This window comes from Monodelphis domestica, chromosome 6 (genome assembly GCF_027887165.1).
Source record: "Monodelphis domestica isolate mMonDom1 chromosome 6, mMonDom1.pri, whole genome shotgun sequence".
Taxonomy (NCBI): domain Eukaryota; kingdom Metazoa; phylum Chordata; class Mammalia; order Didelphimorphia; family Didelphidae; genus Monodelphis; species Monodelphis domestica.
In genome coordinates this window covers 89,234,293-89,250,244 of record NC_077232.1, presented here as the reverse complement: position 1 = coordinate 89,250,244, position 15,952 = coordinate 89,234,293, and the positions used below count along the sequence as shown (strand labels likewise).

At 36.0% G+C, this 15,952-nt stretch overlaps 1 protein-coding gene across 4 annotated transcripts in view; it reads right to left on the bottom strand.

Moving 5' to 3' along the window:
* Positions 1-15,952, bottom strand: part of C6H4orf50 (chromosome 6 C4orf50 homolog) — a 163,282-nt gene that overhangs the window by 63,583 nt on the left and 83,747 nt on the right. For all 4 annotated transcript variants that reach the window (XM_016423325.2, XM_007496755.3, XM_007496754.3 and 1 more), the window contains one exon: positions 1,307-1,437. In XM_016423325.2, the coding sequence (XP_016278811.2) occupies positions 1,307-1,437 (131 nt within the window). The remainder of the gene's footprint in view (positions 1-1,306; positions 1,438-15,952) is intronic.

Sequence of the window (15,952 nt, the reverse complement as noted above, 5' to 3'; positions counted from 1 at the left end):
ATAGCTGGGGCAAAGAAAAGAGATCAGTCCCTATTACTCATGTGACCAAAATGGAGAAACAGTCTCAGAGGCCCCCACCTTCAGCTTCCTTCAGAGCAAGCTTCTTAGAGCACCTCTCCAACCACTCAGAGCCAAAACTCTCCAAACACCCCCTCAGTCCTCAGACCCCTCTCTCTTTAAGGAAACCATCCAAGTTCCCTCCCCTCAGTTCTCACATCTACCAATCACTGTCCATCAGTTTCCCTGTGCCAATGGTGGCTCTAGCTTAACCCAGGACCACCCAGAGGTCTGGGCTTTGCACATGTCTGTTGGAGGTCATATTCTCAAATAATTAAATTTTGATCTATGCTGCAGCCCTTCCTAAATCCTGTTAGGACTGAGTGGGGTGGAAATTGTATTTTCCAAGACCTGATTCTGTCATTCCAAGTATCTCTATTGTATCAATTCTAAAATCAATCATGACTCAAAGAAATTCCTATTCTGTGCTTAAGCATAGGTCAAAGCCCTTTCCATTGTTCAGCAAAAGGTTTCTGTCCTAAAGTAATCTTAAGAAGGGAGGAGAAGGAACCTCCCATGCCAATGGGGTTCACATTCTGATACACTATCAGTAAGAAATTTTCCAAGTATGAAATTTCCCAATGGTGAAATTTCCAATATTTATAAGTCTAAGGAATTTTAAGGTTTACAATTTACATTCCTAACCTTCCTTCCTTTCTTCCTTCATTCCTCCTTCCCATAAAGGGAGATCCTCACCCTTTAAGTACAGCTTATTTTCCATTGTACCAAATGGACTTTTCATATTAATTCAGTTTGACATATACTTATTCAGAACCTACTCTGTGTCTTTAATTTAGGCACTAGAGATAGAAATTTTGTGTAAGAGAGAGCTCTTGCGTGTATCAAACCTACAGTCTATAGAAAAACATTAGAATACTATCTGACTTTTTCATGGCTTTTTATACTTTACAAAGGCCATTACTCCAATAATTATGGGAAATAATACTTGAGAAATAAATAAATATGGGAAATAAATATGGGAAATAATTCACAAATACTGGGAAGCACAAGAAAAACTGCTATATCCAGACCCAGAGGGAAGAAAAGTTGCTACTTCCCAGAGAGATCAAAGAAGGTTTAAGGATGGATAGAATTCAGTATTAAGTGGAAGAACTGAGATTTGAACCCAGGCCTTTTAAGTCCAAATCTAGCACTTCATCTTCCAAATTTCACTAACAATCTTATCAAGTATATACTATTAAGAATCCAGTAGCAAGTACAAAACAGGCCAGTCTGTGACTCCACCTACCCGGTATCCTTCAACAAAAGTCCCGTTGCTACAACCCAGCTCATCCACTAATGGCCTTTCCCAGCCAATCATCAAACATCTCTTGCCAACTGTTTTAATGATGCTCAGAGAGCCAACTGGAGCAGGAGCCTCTGGGGAGAGAACAGACATATAAGGAGACAAAGTTACTTCCAAGATTGAGTTCAAAATTCCCATGCTTTGCCTTAACACGTCTTCCTTCCCTTATTCTGCAGCAATGAAGCAGAATAAAATAACCTCTGTGTCAGATTTTCATCAGGAAAATGTGAACCAAGTGAAAAGAAACCTGGGCTAACAGTTATAGATTCTGCTCTAAATTTAGAAGCAACTTTGCTTCACAACAAGAGTGGTAAAGAAATAGAGATGGCAAGTGAAAGGGAAATGAGGGGAGATAGGTAAGAGAATGGAATAAGGAATGTTATAGCTCCAACTCTGTGACAAGCACTGGGCTAAGAGCTTTTGCATAGATTATTTCATTTGATCCTCATGACAACTTTGAGATATAGATGTATCATTATTTCATTTTCTACTTTACCCAAACTGACTCTCCATAAAAATTCAATATGACAAATATTTATTCAGTATCTGCTGTGTCATTATTTTAGGCACTGGAGATAGAAAGGTTGCCTTTATCAAACCTAAAGTCCATAGAATAACAATAGAATAATGTGCATTATATGAATACATAATTATATATAGGAAAATACAATTTAATGAAGTAGTATATTCACATAAAAGGAAGGTATAAAAAATGCTATATGTGGAACCTGCCCAGAGAGAAGAAAAGTGGCTTTGATCCCCCCAAAGGGATCAAGGCAGGGTTTATTTAACAGTTGAGGAAACAGGCAATAAGAGTAATATGGCTACTAAATATCTGAAGCCAGATTTAAATGTAGATATTCCTGCTTTCAGGTCTAGCACTCTATTTGTAGTGAGACCATGTGCCTCATTAAGAGATGAATGATATTTCAAGCAGGCAAATTGGGCCTCAAAATATAGAATTTTAGAGCTGTCTGGGAAGAAACTTACAAAAGAGAATTTCATAGCTGGATGGAATCTTTGAACATTAAATGTTAGAACCAGAAGGCATCTTAGAATATGAAACTAAAAAACAAATTTTAGAGCATAAAAGGACCCTAAAATTTAGTTTCTTCTTATGTGTCACAGATGGCAACATTGTGAAACCTACGGACCATTTACACAAAATGTTTTTCTTTTTCTTTTTTTAAATTACTATTTATTTTTTTAAACCCTTACCTTCCGTCTTGGAGTCAATACTGTGTATTGGCTCCAAGGCAGAAGAGTGGTAAGGGCTGGGCATGGGGGTCAAGTGACTTGTCCAGGGTCACACAGCTGGGAAGTGTCTGAGGCCAGATTTGAACCTAGGACCTCCCGTCTCTAGGCCTGGCTTCTCAATCCACTGAGCCACCCAGCTGCCCCCAAATTACTATTTATTTTAACACATATTTTTTTTTAAAAATTGAGTGCTGAATTCTCTCCCATGTTCCCACCCATTGAGAAGATGAGAAATGTAATATTATTTATGCATGTGAAATCATTAAAAAGTATTTCAATATTAACCATGTTGCACAAAGAAAAGAATGACACAAAAAATTGTTTCAGTCTTCATTCAGAGCAATTTTATCATAAGTTCTTCTGAAATGCCTTAGATGATTGTGCTGATCAGAATAGCTGTCATTCACAGTTTATCATCATATAGCAAACATTATTGTTTCTATGTGGAGTGTTCTCCTGGTTCCACTAGCTTCACATTTTATTAGTTCATATACGTCTTCCAGGTTTTTCTGAAATCATCCTGATTATATTTCTTATACTACAATAGCATTCCATCACAATTATATACCACAACTTAATCAGCCATTCCACAATTGATGGGTATCCCCTAAATTTCTAATTCTTTGCAATTATAAAAAGAGCTTCTCTAAATATTTCTGTATACAGTTCTTTTGCCTTTAAACTTTTTTTTTTGGATATAGACCTAGTGAAAGTAATGCTGGGTCAAAGGCTATGCAATGTTTTATAGGTCTTTGGGTGTAGCTTCAAATTGTTCTCCAGAATGGTTAGATAAATTCACAATTCCTCTAACAATACATTAGTGTCACAATTTTCCCACATCCCCTCTAATATTTGTTATTTACTTTGTCTGTCATATTAGCCCACCTGATGTTTGTGAGATAGTACCTTAAAGCTGTTATATTCTACATTTCTCTAATCAATAGTGATTTGAGCTTTTTTTATATATATATGATTGTAGATTTGAGCTATATTTTCATCTGAAGATAGATAGCTGTGATTTCTTCTAAAAACTGACTGGTCATGTCTTTTGACCATTTATCAATTGAGAAATGATATTCTTCATATTTTTCAAAACTTAAATCAATTCTTTTGACTACTGATCAATTGAGAAATGATATTCTTCAAATTCTTCAAAAATTAACTCAGGAGGTGGCATCAAGATGGCAGCGTAGAAGCAGCAAAAGTTCAGACCTCTGAAAACCCTCCCTTTACTGATCACACTGAATGCTGAATCACTGAATCACAAACTGAATGCTCCTAGGGGACTGAAAATCAAACCTAACAACAAGACAGAGCAAAGGAACTCTCCTGCTGGACTGAATTCAAAAGGTAGCAACCCCCCCCCCCAAGCCGGAATCTGAGAACACTCGGATTTAAGGGAAAGGCAGAATGAAGGTCCCAGGACTCCCCCTCCCTCTCCCCTAGAGCACTAAGCCTCCAGCGGCAGCAGGAACCTCTAGGCAGGCAAAGGTGCTGGTCTGGAGGACTTACCTTGCAGACATGCCTGTGCCAGGCTCAGAGTGTCGAACACAGGTGGCAGGGAAGGAGCTGGGAAGGGAGCACAGAGCAGGCAGCCTATTCAGAGCAGTGGAGACCCTCCATATTGCTCCAGCCTTCCAGGACATCTCGGACTCAGAGCACATCCAGCCAACCCAGCAGAACTTAATCCCATCAAAAATCTTCAGAGCTCAGGGAAGCCCAAGCTCCAACACCCCTACCTCACAGACTGCTGGACATTAATTCAATCAAAAGTCTCCAGAGAAGAGGGAAGCTCAAACTCCAAAACCCCTCCCCCACAGACTTCACTGAGACAACTGACAAAGCTCCAAGAGGGGAGACTGACAGAAAGCCCCAAAACCAAAAAATTGAGAGGAGCAAGACCACAGACAAATACGAGGAGCATAGAAGGGGTAAATATAAGCAAACAAGAGAAAAAGAAAAAATAAATTATAATCAACAGCTTCTGTACAGGAAATTAATAAAGAACAAATAGAACAGAGGAGGAGGGAAGCAAAAAACCAGAAACCCAAGGGAGTTGGATACAGGCTTTGGAAGAACTCAAAATGCAATTCAAAACACAATTAAGAGAGGTTGAAGAAAATTGGGAAAATAATTTAAAAACGATAAGTCATCTGGAAACAGAAAATAGTGTCTTGAAAGCCAGGAATGCAAATATGGTTTAATATCAGGAAAACCATCCACATAATTGGCCATATCAAGAAGCAAACCAACAAAAATCACATGATTATATGAATAAATGCAGAAAAAGTCTTTGAAGCGCCAAGAGAGCCCCCTCAAAAGCCTTTGAATCAGCTTAAATACCTTCTCGATCTCGGCCAAGGTGAGATTACAAGGCATTCTGGGGAAGTGGAGCAAAGGCTCATGGGGATTGTAGTCCTGTATTCGAGTCTATTTTTTTACAGTTTGGATCAACACCTCACACCATACACCAAGATAAATGCAGAATGGGTGAATGACTTGAACATTAAGAAGGAAACTATAAGTAAGTTAGGCTAATACAGAATAGTATACATGTCAGACCTTTGGGAAGGGAAATATTTTAAAACCAAGCAAGAGCTAGAAAAAAATCACAAAATGTAAAATCAATAATTTTGATTACGTCAAATTAAAAAGTCTTTGCACAAACAAAAACAATGTAACCACAATTAGAAGGGAAACAACAAATTGGGAAACAATCTTCATTACAAAAACCTGACAAAGGTCTAATTACTCAAATTTATAAAGAGCTAAATCAACTGTAAAAGTCGAGCCATTCTCCAATTGATAAATGGGCAAGGGTCATGAATAGGCAGTTTTTAGCTAAAGAAATCAAAACTATTAATAAGCACATAAAAAGTGCTTTAAATCTATTATAATCAGAGAGATGCAAATCAAAACAACTCTGAGGTACCACCTCACACCTAGCAGATTGGCTAACATAACAGCAAAGGAAAGTAATGAATGATGGAGGGGATGTGGCAAAGTAGGGACATTAATTCATTGCTGGTGGAGTTGTGAATTGATCCAACCATTCTGGAGGGCAATTTGGAACTATGCCAAAAGGGCGATAGAAGACTGCCTGCCCTTTGACCCAGTCATACCACTGCTGGGTTTGTATCCCAAAGAGATAATAAGGAAAAAGACTTGTACAAGAATATCCATAGCTACGCTCTTTGTGGTGGCAAAAAATTGGAAAATGAGGGGATGCCCTTCAACTGGGGAATGGCTGAACAAATTGTGGTATATGTTGGTGATGGAATACTATTGGGCTCAAAGGAATAATAAAGTGGAGGAATTCCATGGAGACTGGAACAACCTCCAGGAAGTGATGCAGAGCGAAAGGAGCAGAACCAGGAGAACATTGTACACAGAGACTGATACACTGTGGTACAATTGAACGTAATGGACTTCTCCATTAGTGTCAATGCAATGACCCCAAACAACCTGGAGGAATCTACGAGAAAAACCACTATCCACATCCAGAGGAAACACTGTGGAAGTAAAAACACTGAAGGAAAACAACTGCTTGAATACATGGATTGAAGGGATATGGTTGGGGATGTATACTAAATGAACATCCTAGTGCAAACAACATGGAAATAGGTTCTGATCAAGGACACATGTAATACCAATGAAATTGCGCAATGGCTGCAGGAAGGGTGCGTGAAGGGGAGGGAGGGAAATAATGTGATTATTGTAACCAAGGAATAATGTTTTAAATTGACTAAATAAATTAATTCAAATGGAAAATTTTTCACTGCCCTTGAAATCATGAGTAAGAGCTTTGACTCTTTGGGTAAGTGATTAAACCTTCAAAAAAAATTAACTCAGTTCTCTCTATATTAGGGAAATAAGGCCTTTATCAGAGAAACTTGCTATAATCCTTCATCCTCAGTTACAATCTTGGCTGAATTGGTTTTGTATGTGCTAAACTTTTTAATTTAATGTAATAAAATTATTCATTTATATATCATGATCCTTTCTATTTCTTGTTGGGTCACAAATTCTTTTCTTATCCATAGATCTCACAGGCAAAATTTTCTACATACCCACAAGTTGCTTGAGATATTACCCTTTATGTATAAGTCACATATCCATTTTGATCTTATTTCGGGATACTATTTGGGATGCTAGTCCATATCTACTTTCTGCCAAGTTGCTTCTCAGTTTTCCAGGAAATTTTTGTCAAATAATGATTTCTTGACCTCAGAGATTGGATCTTTGGGTTAATGAAACACACTAGATTGCTATGGTCATCAATACTATATTGAATCTATTCCACTGATTCCCCCATTCTATTTCTTAGCCAGTACCAGATTGTTTAGATGATCTCAGCTTGGTAATATAGTTTGACATCTGGTATAGCTCAGCCACCTGCCTTCACATTTTTTTTCATTGATTCCCTTGATATTCTTGACCTTTTGTTCTTCCAGATGAATTTTGTTATTTTCTCTAGATCCACAAAATAATTTTGGGGCAATTCGATCAGTATGACACTAAATAGATTATGCAGAATTATCACTTTTTCTATATTGATTTGACTTACACATGAACAATTAATATTTTTCTGGTTGTTTAGATCTTTCTTTATTTGTGTGAAAAGTATTTTGTACTTGTATTTATATTGTTTCTGGGTTGTCTTGACAGGTAGATTTCCAATTACATTATACTGCCCACAGTTATTTTAAATGGAATTTCTCTTTCTGTATCTTGCTGCTAGAATTCATTGTTAATATTGAGAAATACTGATGATTTGTGTGAGTTTATTTTATATCATGCAATTGTGTTGAGGTTATTCATTGTTTTGACTAGAATTTTAGTCAATTCTCTAAAAATACTATCAATTTGCCTGCAAAGAGTGATAGTTTTGTTTCCTTATTGTCTATTCTAATTCTTTAAATTTCTTTTCCTTCTTTTATTGCTGTAGCTGGCATTGCTAGCTCAATATTAAATAACAATGGTAGTAATTGGCACCTTTGCTTCACTCCTGATCTTATTGAGAAGGTGTCAACTTAATGCTATTACAGATAATGCTTGTTCTTGGTTTTAGATATATTCTATTTTCATTAAGAAAGGTTCCTTCGGTTCATATGTTTTCTAGTGTTTTTAATAGTTATGAGTGTTTTATTTTATCAAAGGCATTTTCTGAATTTATTGAGATAATCATATAATTTTGTTTTTGTTATTGATATGGTCAATTATGCTGATAGTTTTCCTAATATTAAGTTAACCCTGCATTCTTGCTCTAAATCTCACCTGGCCATAGTTTATGATCTTTGTGATATATCTCCTTGGTTGTATTTTATTTAGAAATTTTTGAATCAATATCCATTAGGGAAATTGGTCAGTTGTTTTCTCTCTCTATTTTTGTTCTTCTTAATTTAGGTATCAGCAACATATTTGTATGATAAAAAAAGAATTTGATAGCCTCCCTTTTTGCCTACTTTCCCAAATAGTTTATGTGGTATTGGAATTAATTATTCTTTAAACATTTGATAGAATTCACTAATGAATTCATCTGGTCCTGGGGATAGTTTTCTTAGGGAGCTCATTGATGACTTGTTCAATTTTTTCCTAACATATAGTCATTTAAGTATTCAATTTCCTCTTCTGTTAATCTTTTTATGAAAAATTTAAGTTAATTTAATTTAACAAGAGTTGTTCATTTAAAAAATATTCAATGCACTGAAATCTAAATGACAAATTAGTTTATAGTTTACGACTTTTCTAATGGGGTCCAACCTTCATGTTATGAATGGGAAAATGAAGGATCATTAAACTATTAGACAGTAATCTATCAGCACAATGGTTTCCAATCTGTGGGTCAGTATCCCTGGGAGTTATCACAGAATGCCTATTAACACATGTATGCAACACATATTGTCATTTTGTTGGTATATTATGGTGAGGGAAGGGCAGATGTCAAAGTCACAAAGACCTGGATCCAAGACCTACCTTTGATATTGAAAGAAGTGAAAGAAAACTCTCTCTTTGATCTTTTAAAAACTTTATTAAAAGCAAACAAACAAAAAAACCACCAGAGTTCCCTAGATGAAATTAACTAGACCCCACCCCCACTCTGAATCTTCTCAGATTCAGTCTTCAAACTCCCCTCCTAGGCTTCCATCCAGAAATGGGGGCGGGGTTGGCCCCTCCCTCCCACGGGATTGGTCCAATTCAAGACCAATCCCAGGCCAGGAAGTAGTAGGGCAGGACCCCTGAGGCAAGCCGGGGGATGCAGTTCCCCTGGCCACATTTTAAAACCCACAATATATATCAGGTGTGGTATCCAAGTTAACCCCTTAGTACCCTTAGACAACTGTCCAAGACTATATGTGCCAGAGAAGGTATTAACCTGCTTCAGTAATAGAACCTGAGAGTTCCTTCTATCAGCAAAGTAGTCACAGGTACAGTCTATATTATTAAGAAACATTTTGTCAACTCAAGATATTTTTGACAATAAAAGAGATTCTGCTGCTTTGGAAACCAGTATTCTTAATAATTTAAAGTGGAAAAAGATAAGATCAATTTAAGAAAGAAGTTAGGCAATGATTTAATTAGAATATTTCCTCATATTTCAGTAGCTAAAATGCTTCCCTGAAGAGATTAATCTATATTTCAGGAATTCTCCTCAGACAATAATTTTTAAACTAAATTTGTATCTTTCCCCAATTTCAATTCCTTCTTATAATATACCAATCCAGCCCAATGAATCATCTGGTTCATTGTTTAAAAATTCTATCAAGTAGTTTGCCGTTTATCTTAAATATTTTTTTGGCATTTAAGATAAAGGATGGGTCTTTAATCTTTTATGGGTTTCTCTCATCCCTTCAAGTTCATTCAAGAAACTGATGTCCATTAATCCTGGTGTTTGCTTTCTCTCAGTCTGCCAACATATATCTGCTGCTCAGATGAATTGGAAGTCAGCTAAGCAACCCTGAACTATTTTTCTGGATGCCCTGGTTCAATGTCAGCAATCATTTATTAATCACCTTCTATGGTCTAGACACTGGAAATGCATAGATAAAACAGTAACTGGCCTCAAAATTCAAGTAAAGGTGCTTACTTTTCTGATCTATTTTCTCAAGCCCTGTGTTATATTAACAAGAGTTACATAGAGCCAGAGTTTAAATTTCACGTGAATTTGATTTCTATGTGCCTTGGTTTCTTCATCTATAAAACAGTAGTAATAATAGCATATGACTGATTTATGTAAAGACAAATGATATGATGTAATTAAATCATTTGTAAACTTTAAAGCTTTCAATATTTTTCAGTTGTTAAAAGCTTGCACCATGATAACATAACACACTTTAAAGTACTTTAAGGTTTTTGTTTAAGGCATAGAAAGGGTCTCCAAGCCAAGAAGATCTGGGTTTAAGTCCTATGTCTGACACATATCTGCTCTGTGACCATGGTCATGTCATTTAATTGTTCAGTGTTCTAGGCATCTCTAAGACCATATATTGAAGAATAATGTGATAGAAGGAGTTTTCTCCCTGAGAGTTCCCTATTAGTCATTCAGTTGTTTCCAAATCTTCAAGATCCCATTTGGGGTTTTCTTGGCTAATATACTGAGGTGGTTTGTCATTCCCTTCTTCAGCTCATTTTATAGATGAGGAAATGGAAGCAAACAGGGTTAAGTGACTTGCCCAGGGTCACACAGCTAATAAGTGTCTGAGGCTAGATTTGGACTTTAAGATGAGTCTGACAAACTTTGAAGAAGTCACTTAGCCCAAAACCTGGTTTCTACCCCACTGTTTGACCATTTACAAATCATGTCATTGAGGGTACATCTCTTTCTCTCTACCTTCCTTCTACCAACCTTTTTTATGTTATCTTTCCCCATTAAAATTCAAGTTCTTTAATCTTGTGTGCCTGTATTCCCAGAATTTAGCACTACGTGATTGGCACGTAATGTGTGCTTAATAAATGTCTTTTCAAATCAGTCATTTAAAAACTCTGCAATTGAATATCACAGATTTTAAGTAAGTTACCCCAGATCACACAATTCATATCTAAGTTGACATTTGAACCCAGATTGTCTCCTAGTTTTACCACACTGGATAACCCATCTGATTTCGCTGAATTTGGCATGGCGGACCCAACACAGACATTATCTAAGGTCTCTTCCTGTCTTCATATTCCTATGACTTTATGATTGTTAGAGTACTTTTGTGATTTTATATCAATCCTTTTATAATTTAATATGCTCCCAGAACTTATCATGGTCTCCAAGAAGGATGCTTGTCATTAGGATCTTCATAAACTAGCCACCTGAAGACAAATTCCTGGCTTAGGTTCTGCCAGCTTAGTTAGCATTTTATCACAAATGCCATATGTTTATTATTGGTGTATCAAGTTTAATTGCATGGGACAAGGGGCAATACTGGATTTGAAGTTGAAGGAATGGAATTCTTGGGTTAAACGTCACAGCTCCGCCACAACTTTGAAGAATTCTAAGAGGAGTAGCAGTTCCTAACAAAGCTTTCTGCTCACAGTAAATGCTTCATAACTGATGACTCTATGTCAATTCAAGGAATTTCCTTCCTCTTTAAACTAAGCTCCCATCATGAAGAGAATGGACCAAAATGGAGATTACTGGATTTGTGAGTCAGAAGACCTGGATTTAGAGCCCAGTTAAAACATTTAGCTAGTTGTATGATTCTGGTTCATTCAATTATGGCCTCAAACTTAGTTTCCCCATATTCTAAATGGAGATAATCATTCTTTTCTTACTCATATCACAAGGTTGTTGTAAGGAGAGTGCTTAAAAATAAAAGCGCTATGGAACAATTATCATCATCAATATTATTCTGGGTCAGTAGAATTTCATTGCTTCAATTTCTTTGTCTTGAAGCTTCTTTTGAAAATCAAAGAAACACTTCTCTATTCTTCAATTGCCCACATGCTACAAATGTGAGGAAGAAAAGATTCTATATTGATTTAATTATGGACTTAAATAATAGAGTTATTCAGCAGCTGGGAACCCACATCCTTTTCATAAGCAGTCTCTACCTAACTATCAAATCATCATTTTAGATTGGAAAATGGAGCAATTTTCTCTTCAGGAGGTCCCTGACTGGAAAACCCTCAAAACCTTTACCCACCACCCCCTCTTGTAAAATGCCTGAAATACTCTCTCCTGTAGAGAAAAGTATTGGGATGGAGCTTAGAGATCTGAATTTTATTTTTGGCTTTATCACTATCTAGATGTGTGGCCCTTGGAAAATCACTTTATCTCTTTATATTTTTAGTTTCTTCATTTGCAAATCAGGACACATTAGATGAAGAAGGGGAAAGCAGTTATATGACTCCAATATGACTTCCAACTGTAATATTCTTAGGTTCTCTATTCTGAGTTCCATTTCAGTATAGACATTCTATCCTTTTTTATTATTAAATTCCCTATTCAGAGAATAATAGGATGGATATCATTCTGTCAACATTTATAAAGTGCCTTTTCTATGACAAGCACAGGGCTTACTGCCTGGGATACAAAGAAAGGTAAAAGACAGTTCTTGTTCTCATGGATCTTATATTTGAATGGGGGAGAAAACATGTAAAAACTATGTATAAATTAGCTATATGAGGATACATTGGAACCAAGAACAGAAGGAAGGCAGAAAACATTGCCCAGCCGTTTGTGGCATATGTACTGATACATCTGATCAGTGAAACATGCCACAAGGTATTTTTTAACCTGGATTTAATAGAATTTTCACATGGCTGGGCAGGTCAGGGAAATGTCATTTAATGGCACTATATAGAGTGGGATTTTGGTTAAAACTATGAGTTTATGAGATGCTTGTTTCATCCTCCCCTATTCCAATCATGTTTTTATTATGTATTCTTTGGAATTAAAGAATAAAATACATTTTAGAAAACATATTTCATTTAAAGAAATGAAAAAAATTCAATTTAATTCAATAATATCCTCTCTGAAGTCTCATATATGCCTCCACCAAGTATAACTGAAAGGACACTGGGATGTGATGAGGGGGGAAAGAGGTTAGAATTTGTTTTCCATCTCCTGCTTTATCAATAACTAGTTGAGTGATCCTGTATGAGGGAAAAAAACAGAGACATAATTCCCCTCTTTGGTTCTCAGGATCATGGAACCAGAAGATGCTAGATTTAGGGTGGAAAGAGACATTGGAGCTCATCCAGTCTGACTTCTTTACTTCATAGATGAGAAAACTCAGACCTAGAGAGATTTAATGATTTACTTAGGGTCACATTGCTTCTAAGGATCTGAGCCAGGATTTGGCTCCAAGAAAAGCAATTTATTCATGCTATCCTGGATGCCTAAATCTGTAAAATAGAACAAATGGAGTAAAATGATTTCTAAGGTCCCATCCACATTCAGTTTTTAGGCCTGTTCCAACTCTGGTACTCTGTATTCCATGTAAAAGTACCCTATAATTCATTCTGTGTTCTAAGGTTCCTCCTGGCTCTCACATATTAAGATGTTTTAAGGCAATCATAAATATACTATGGACTGCCCACTGGTTCTTGCCCTCAAACCAAGGATGTTTTTCCTATTTTTTTCAATACAATAAAATTTTATTTAACAATGTAAAAAAATTTATTGGCTCATAGTAGGTAGGCAGAAAGGATTCAGCTCACAGGCTTTAGTTTGCAGGCTTCTGATTTTCTAGTGCTAACAATCTTTTAATTGTCTTCTCCAGCTCTTATTAGATTTGGTCTATAGACCAGTCTTTTTCTGAAAATATTTTCCCTTGGGTGGAGGTTGTAACAGAGATAGTGATTCATTAAAATAGACATTGGCTATATCTACTTCTGTAAAATTTTGCAAAGAAGAGCATCTTTACCATCCATAGAGTATTCCTCTCTCAACTTGGATTCCGCTTGATTTCTCCATCACAGTGGTGAACACATTTATTGAGAATTCATCTTTCTGTTTCATGTGTTGCTTAATAATTCTGAGATAATCATTGGATATTTTATAATGGTTACTTCTTTCAAGGAATCTTGGATTATTTTCGTGTATTGTTGGGAGACAACTTGTTGGAAAGGGTTTTGTAAGTTAATGTTTTGGTCTGTTGAGTTAAATACTAAAATAGTAATATCATAGTCCTTCATATCTACTTTTGGGATAGGTATAAATGGCCCTGAAGAGATTAAAGATAAGAAAAACAGCTTGATGAAGCCAAATATTTATAAAACAAATCTATGCTATATTATGGTATTGAAGGACTAAAATATAAGGTATATAAAAGGAAAGGATTTATTCAAAGGTATACTCATAGGAATTAATGATAATAGGGTCTTATTCATATTTTTTTAAAAGGTGACCAAAAAACCTGTAGCTACCAACCTCCATGGCTACTCTATGAGCTATAAAAATCTTTAAAAGTCATCTGTGAATAATTCAAATGCATCTTTCTTGAGGGAATTAATAGGAGAGAATAAGGCTTCTGCATTTGATGATCAACAATGGACCACATCTCTATCATTTCTTAATTGTATGAAAGATTTAGAGAAGATGAATACCATGGCACTTATTTTTATTGATTATAAAAAGGATTGGATTCAATGCACAGTGTTCACACTAATTTTAGGTCTCTTCCTACCCAAATTTCAAACATCCTCTAAGGGGCAACTTAAGCAACTGGCAAAGAGCCCAGAACACCACAGGTGATCCATGTGTATTTCTGAATGAAGGGGAAAACAATAACTCATATTTTCATAGCAATTTAAAGATCATCAAATGTTTTTCTCTGATCCAATTGTTCTGTAAGACAATTTGGAATTATGTCCAAAGGGCTTTAAAATAATGCATGCACTTTGATCCAGTAAGACCACTACTATGTTTGTATACCAAAGAGATAAAAAAATGGGAAAGTATCTATTTGTATAAAAATATTTATAGCCATGCTTTTTGTGGTGGCCAAAAATGGAAAATGAGGAGATGTCTGACTGGGGAATGGCTAAACAAATTGTGATATATGATAGTGATGGAATATTATTGTGTTATAAGGAATGATGAAGCAGATGATTTCTATAAAAAACTGAAATGACCTTCATAAACTGATGTGGAGTGAAATGAGCAGAACTAGGAGTAAACTATATACAGTAACTGAAATATTGTGGGATGATCAAATATAATAGACTATGCTACTAACAGTAATACAAAGATCCAGGAAAATTCTGTGGAACTTATGAGAAAGAATGTGATCCACATCTAGAGAAAGAACCATGGGAGTAGAAATCCAGAAGAAAACATATGATTAATCACTTGGTTTTATGGGTATATGATTTTGGGTTTGGGTTTTAAAAGATTATTCTTTTACAAAAATGAATAATGTGGAAATGGGTTTTGAGTGATAATATATGCATAATCCAGTGGAATTGCTTGTCATCTCTCTGAGTAGGGAGGGAAAAGGGGAGGTAGACAATATGAACCATGTAACCATTGTGAAGAGTGAATCAAACTTTCTTTGTCTATCAATCAACAATTTTTAATCAACCGAAAGCTTAAACACTCCTATTTAACACTAAGGAAGGTAGTTTCCAAGTCACTTACTAAAAGTGGGTGACAACACCAGAGGTGACTTCCCTGCCCCTGGGCAGTGCTATGCAAATTTAAAGACTGTAATTGATTCCTGTAAACTACATGAAGTGATGTGTAAATAGGACTATACAAAGTCCTGAACTTCCTGTCCAAGGGGTCTTCATTTTGAGTCTTTGTCTTGAATCTTCAGCTTGGAGCTTTGGCTGGTGACTTACCTCTTGGAGGTGGCTTTGGAGTTGGACCTCAGTTCAACTTGGGACCTTGGCTCTTAAGACTGCATCTTGGAGATGGCTTTGGAAATTCTCTTTTGGACTTTGTTTTGGGTGAGTAGCTGGCCTTCCTTTCCTGGCTTCTGGAGACATTAGTTCTGGAGAGACCTCCTTCTCCTGGAGGAGGCTCTTGGTGGGACCTTTGCATAAGACACTCCTAGGTCCTCTGGCTGAGGATTAATGAGCCCTGCTGGGGCTGAGCCAGAGACCGGAGCAACATTTGGTGTGATAGACTAGACATTTTCTATACTCTCTTCTTACATTTCTCTACTTTGTAAATAAAAGCTACTAAAAAAAGTTACTAAAAAAGTCACTTGACTTGAGCTATAAAATTTTAAATCAGTGACCACAATATTACTTTAGTAATGTCATATATTTGTCAAACCCCTACATTTAATTCCTTACACCATGAAAAAATTTTAAAATAAAATTTAATATAATTTTAAAAAGAAAAAGAAATAAAATGGTTTTCTCACAAAAATAGTGGAAATTGGTTTCTATAAC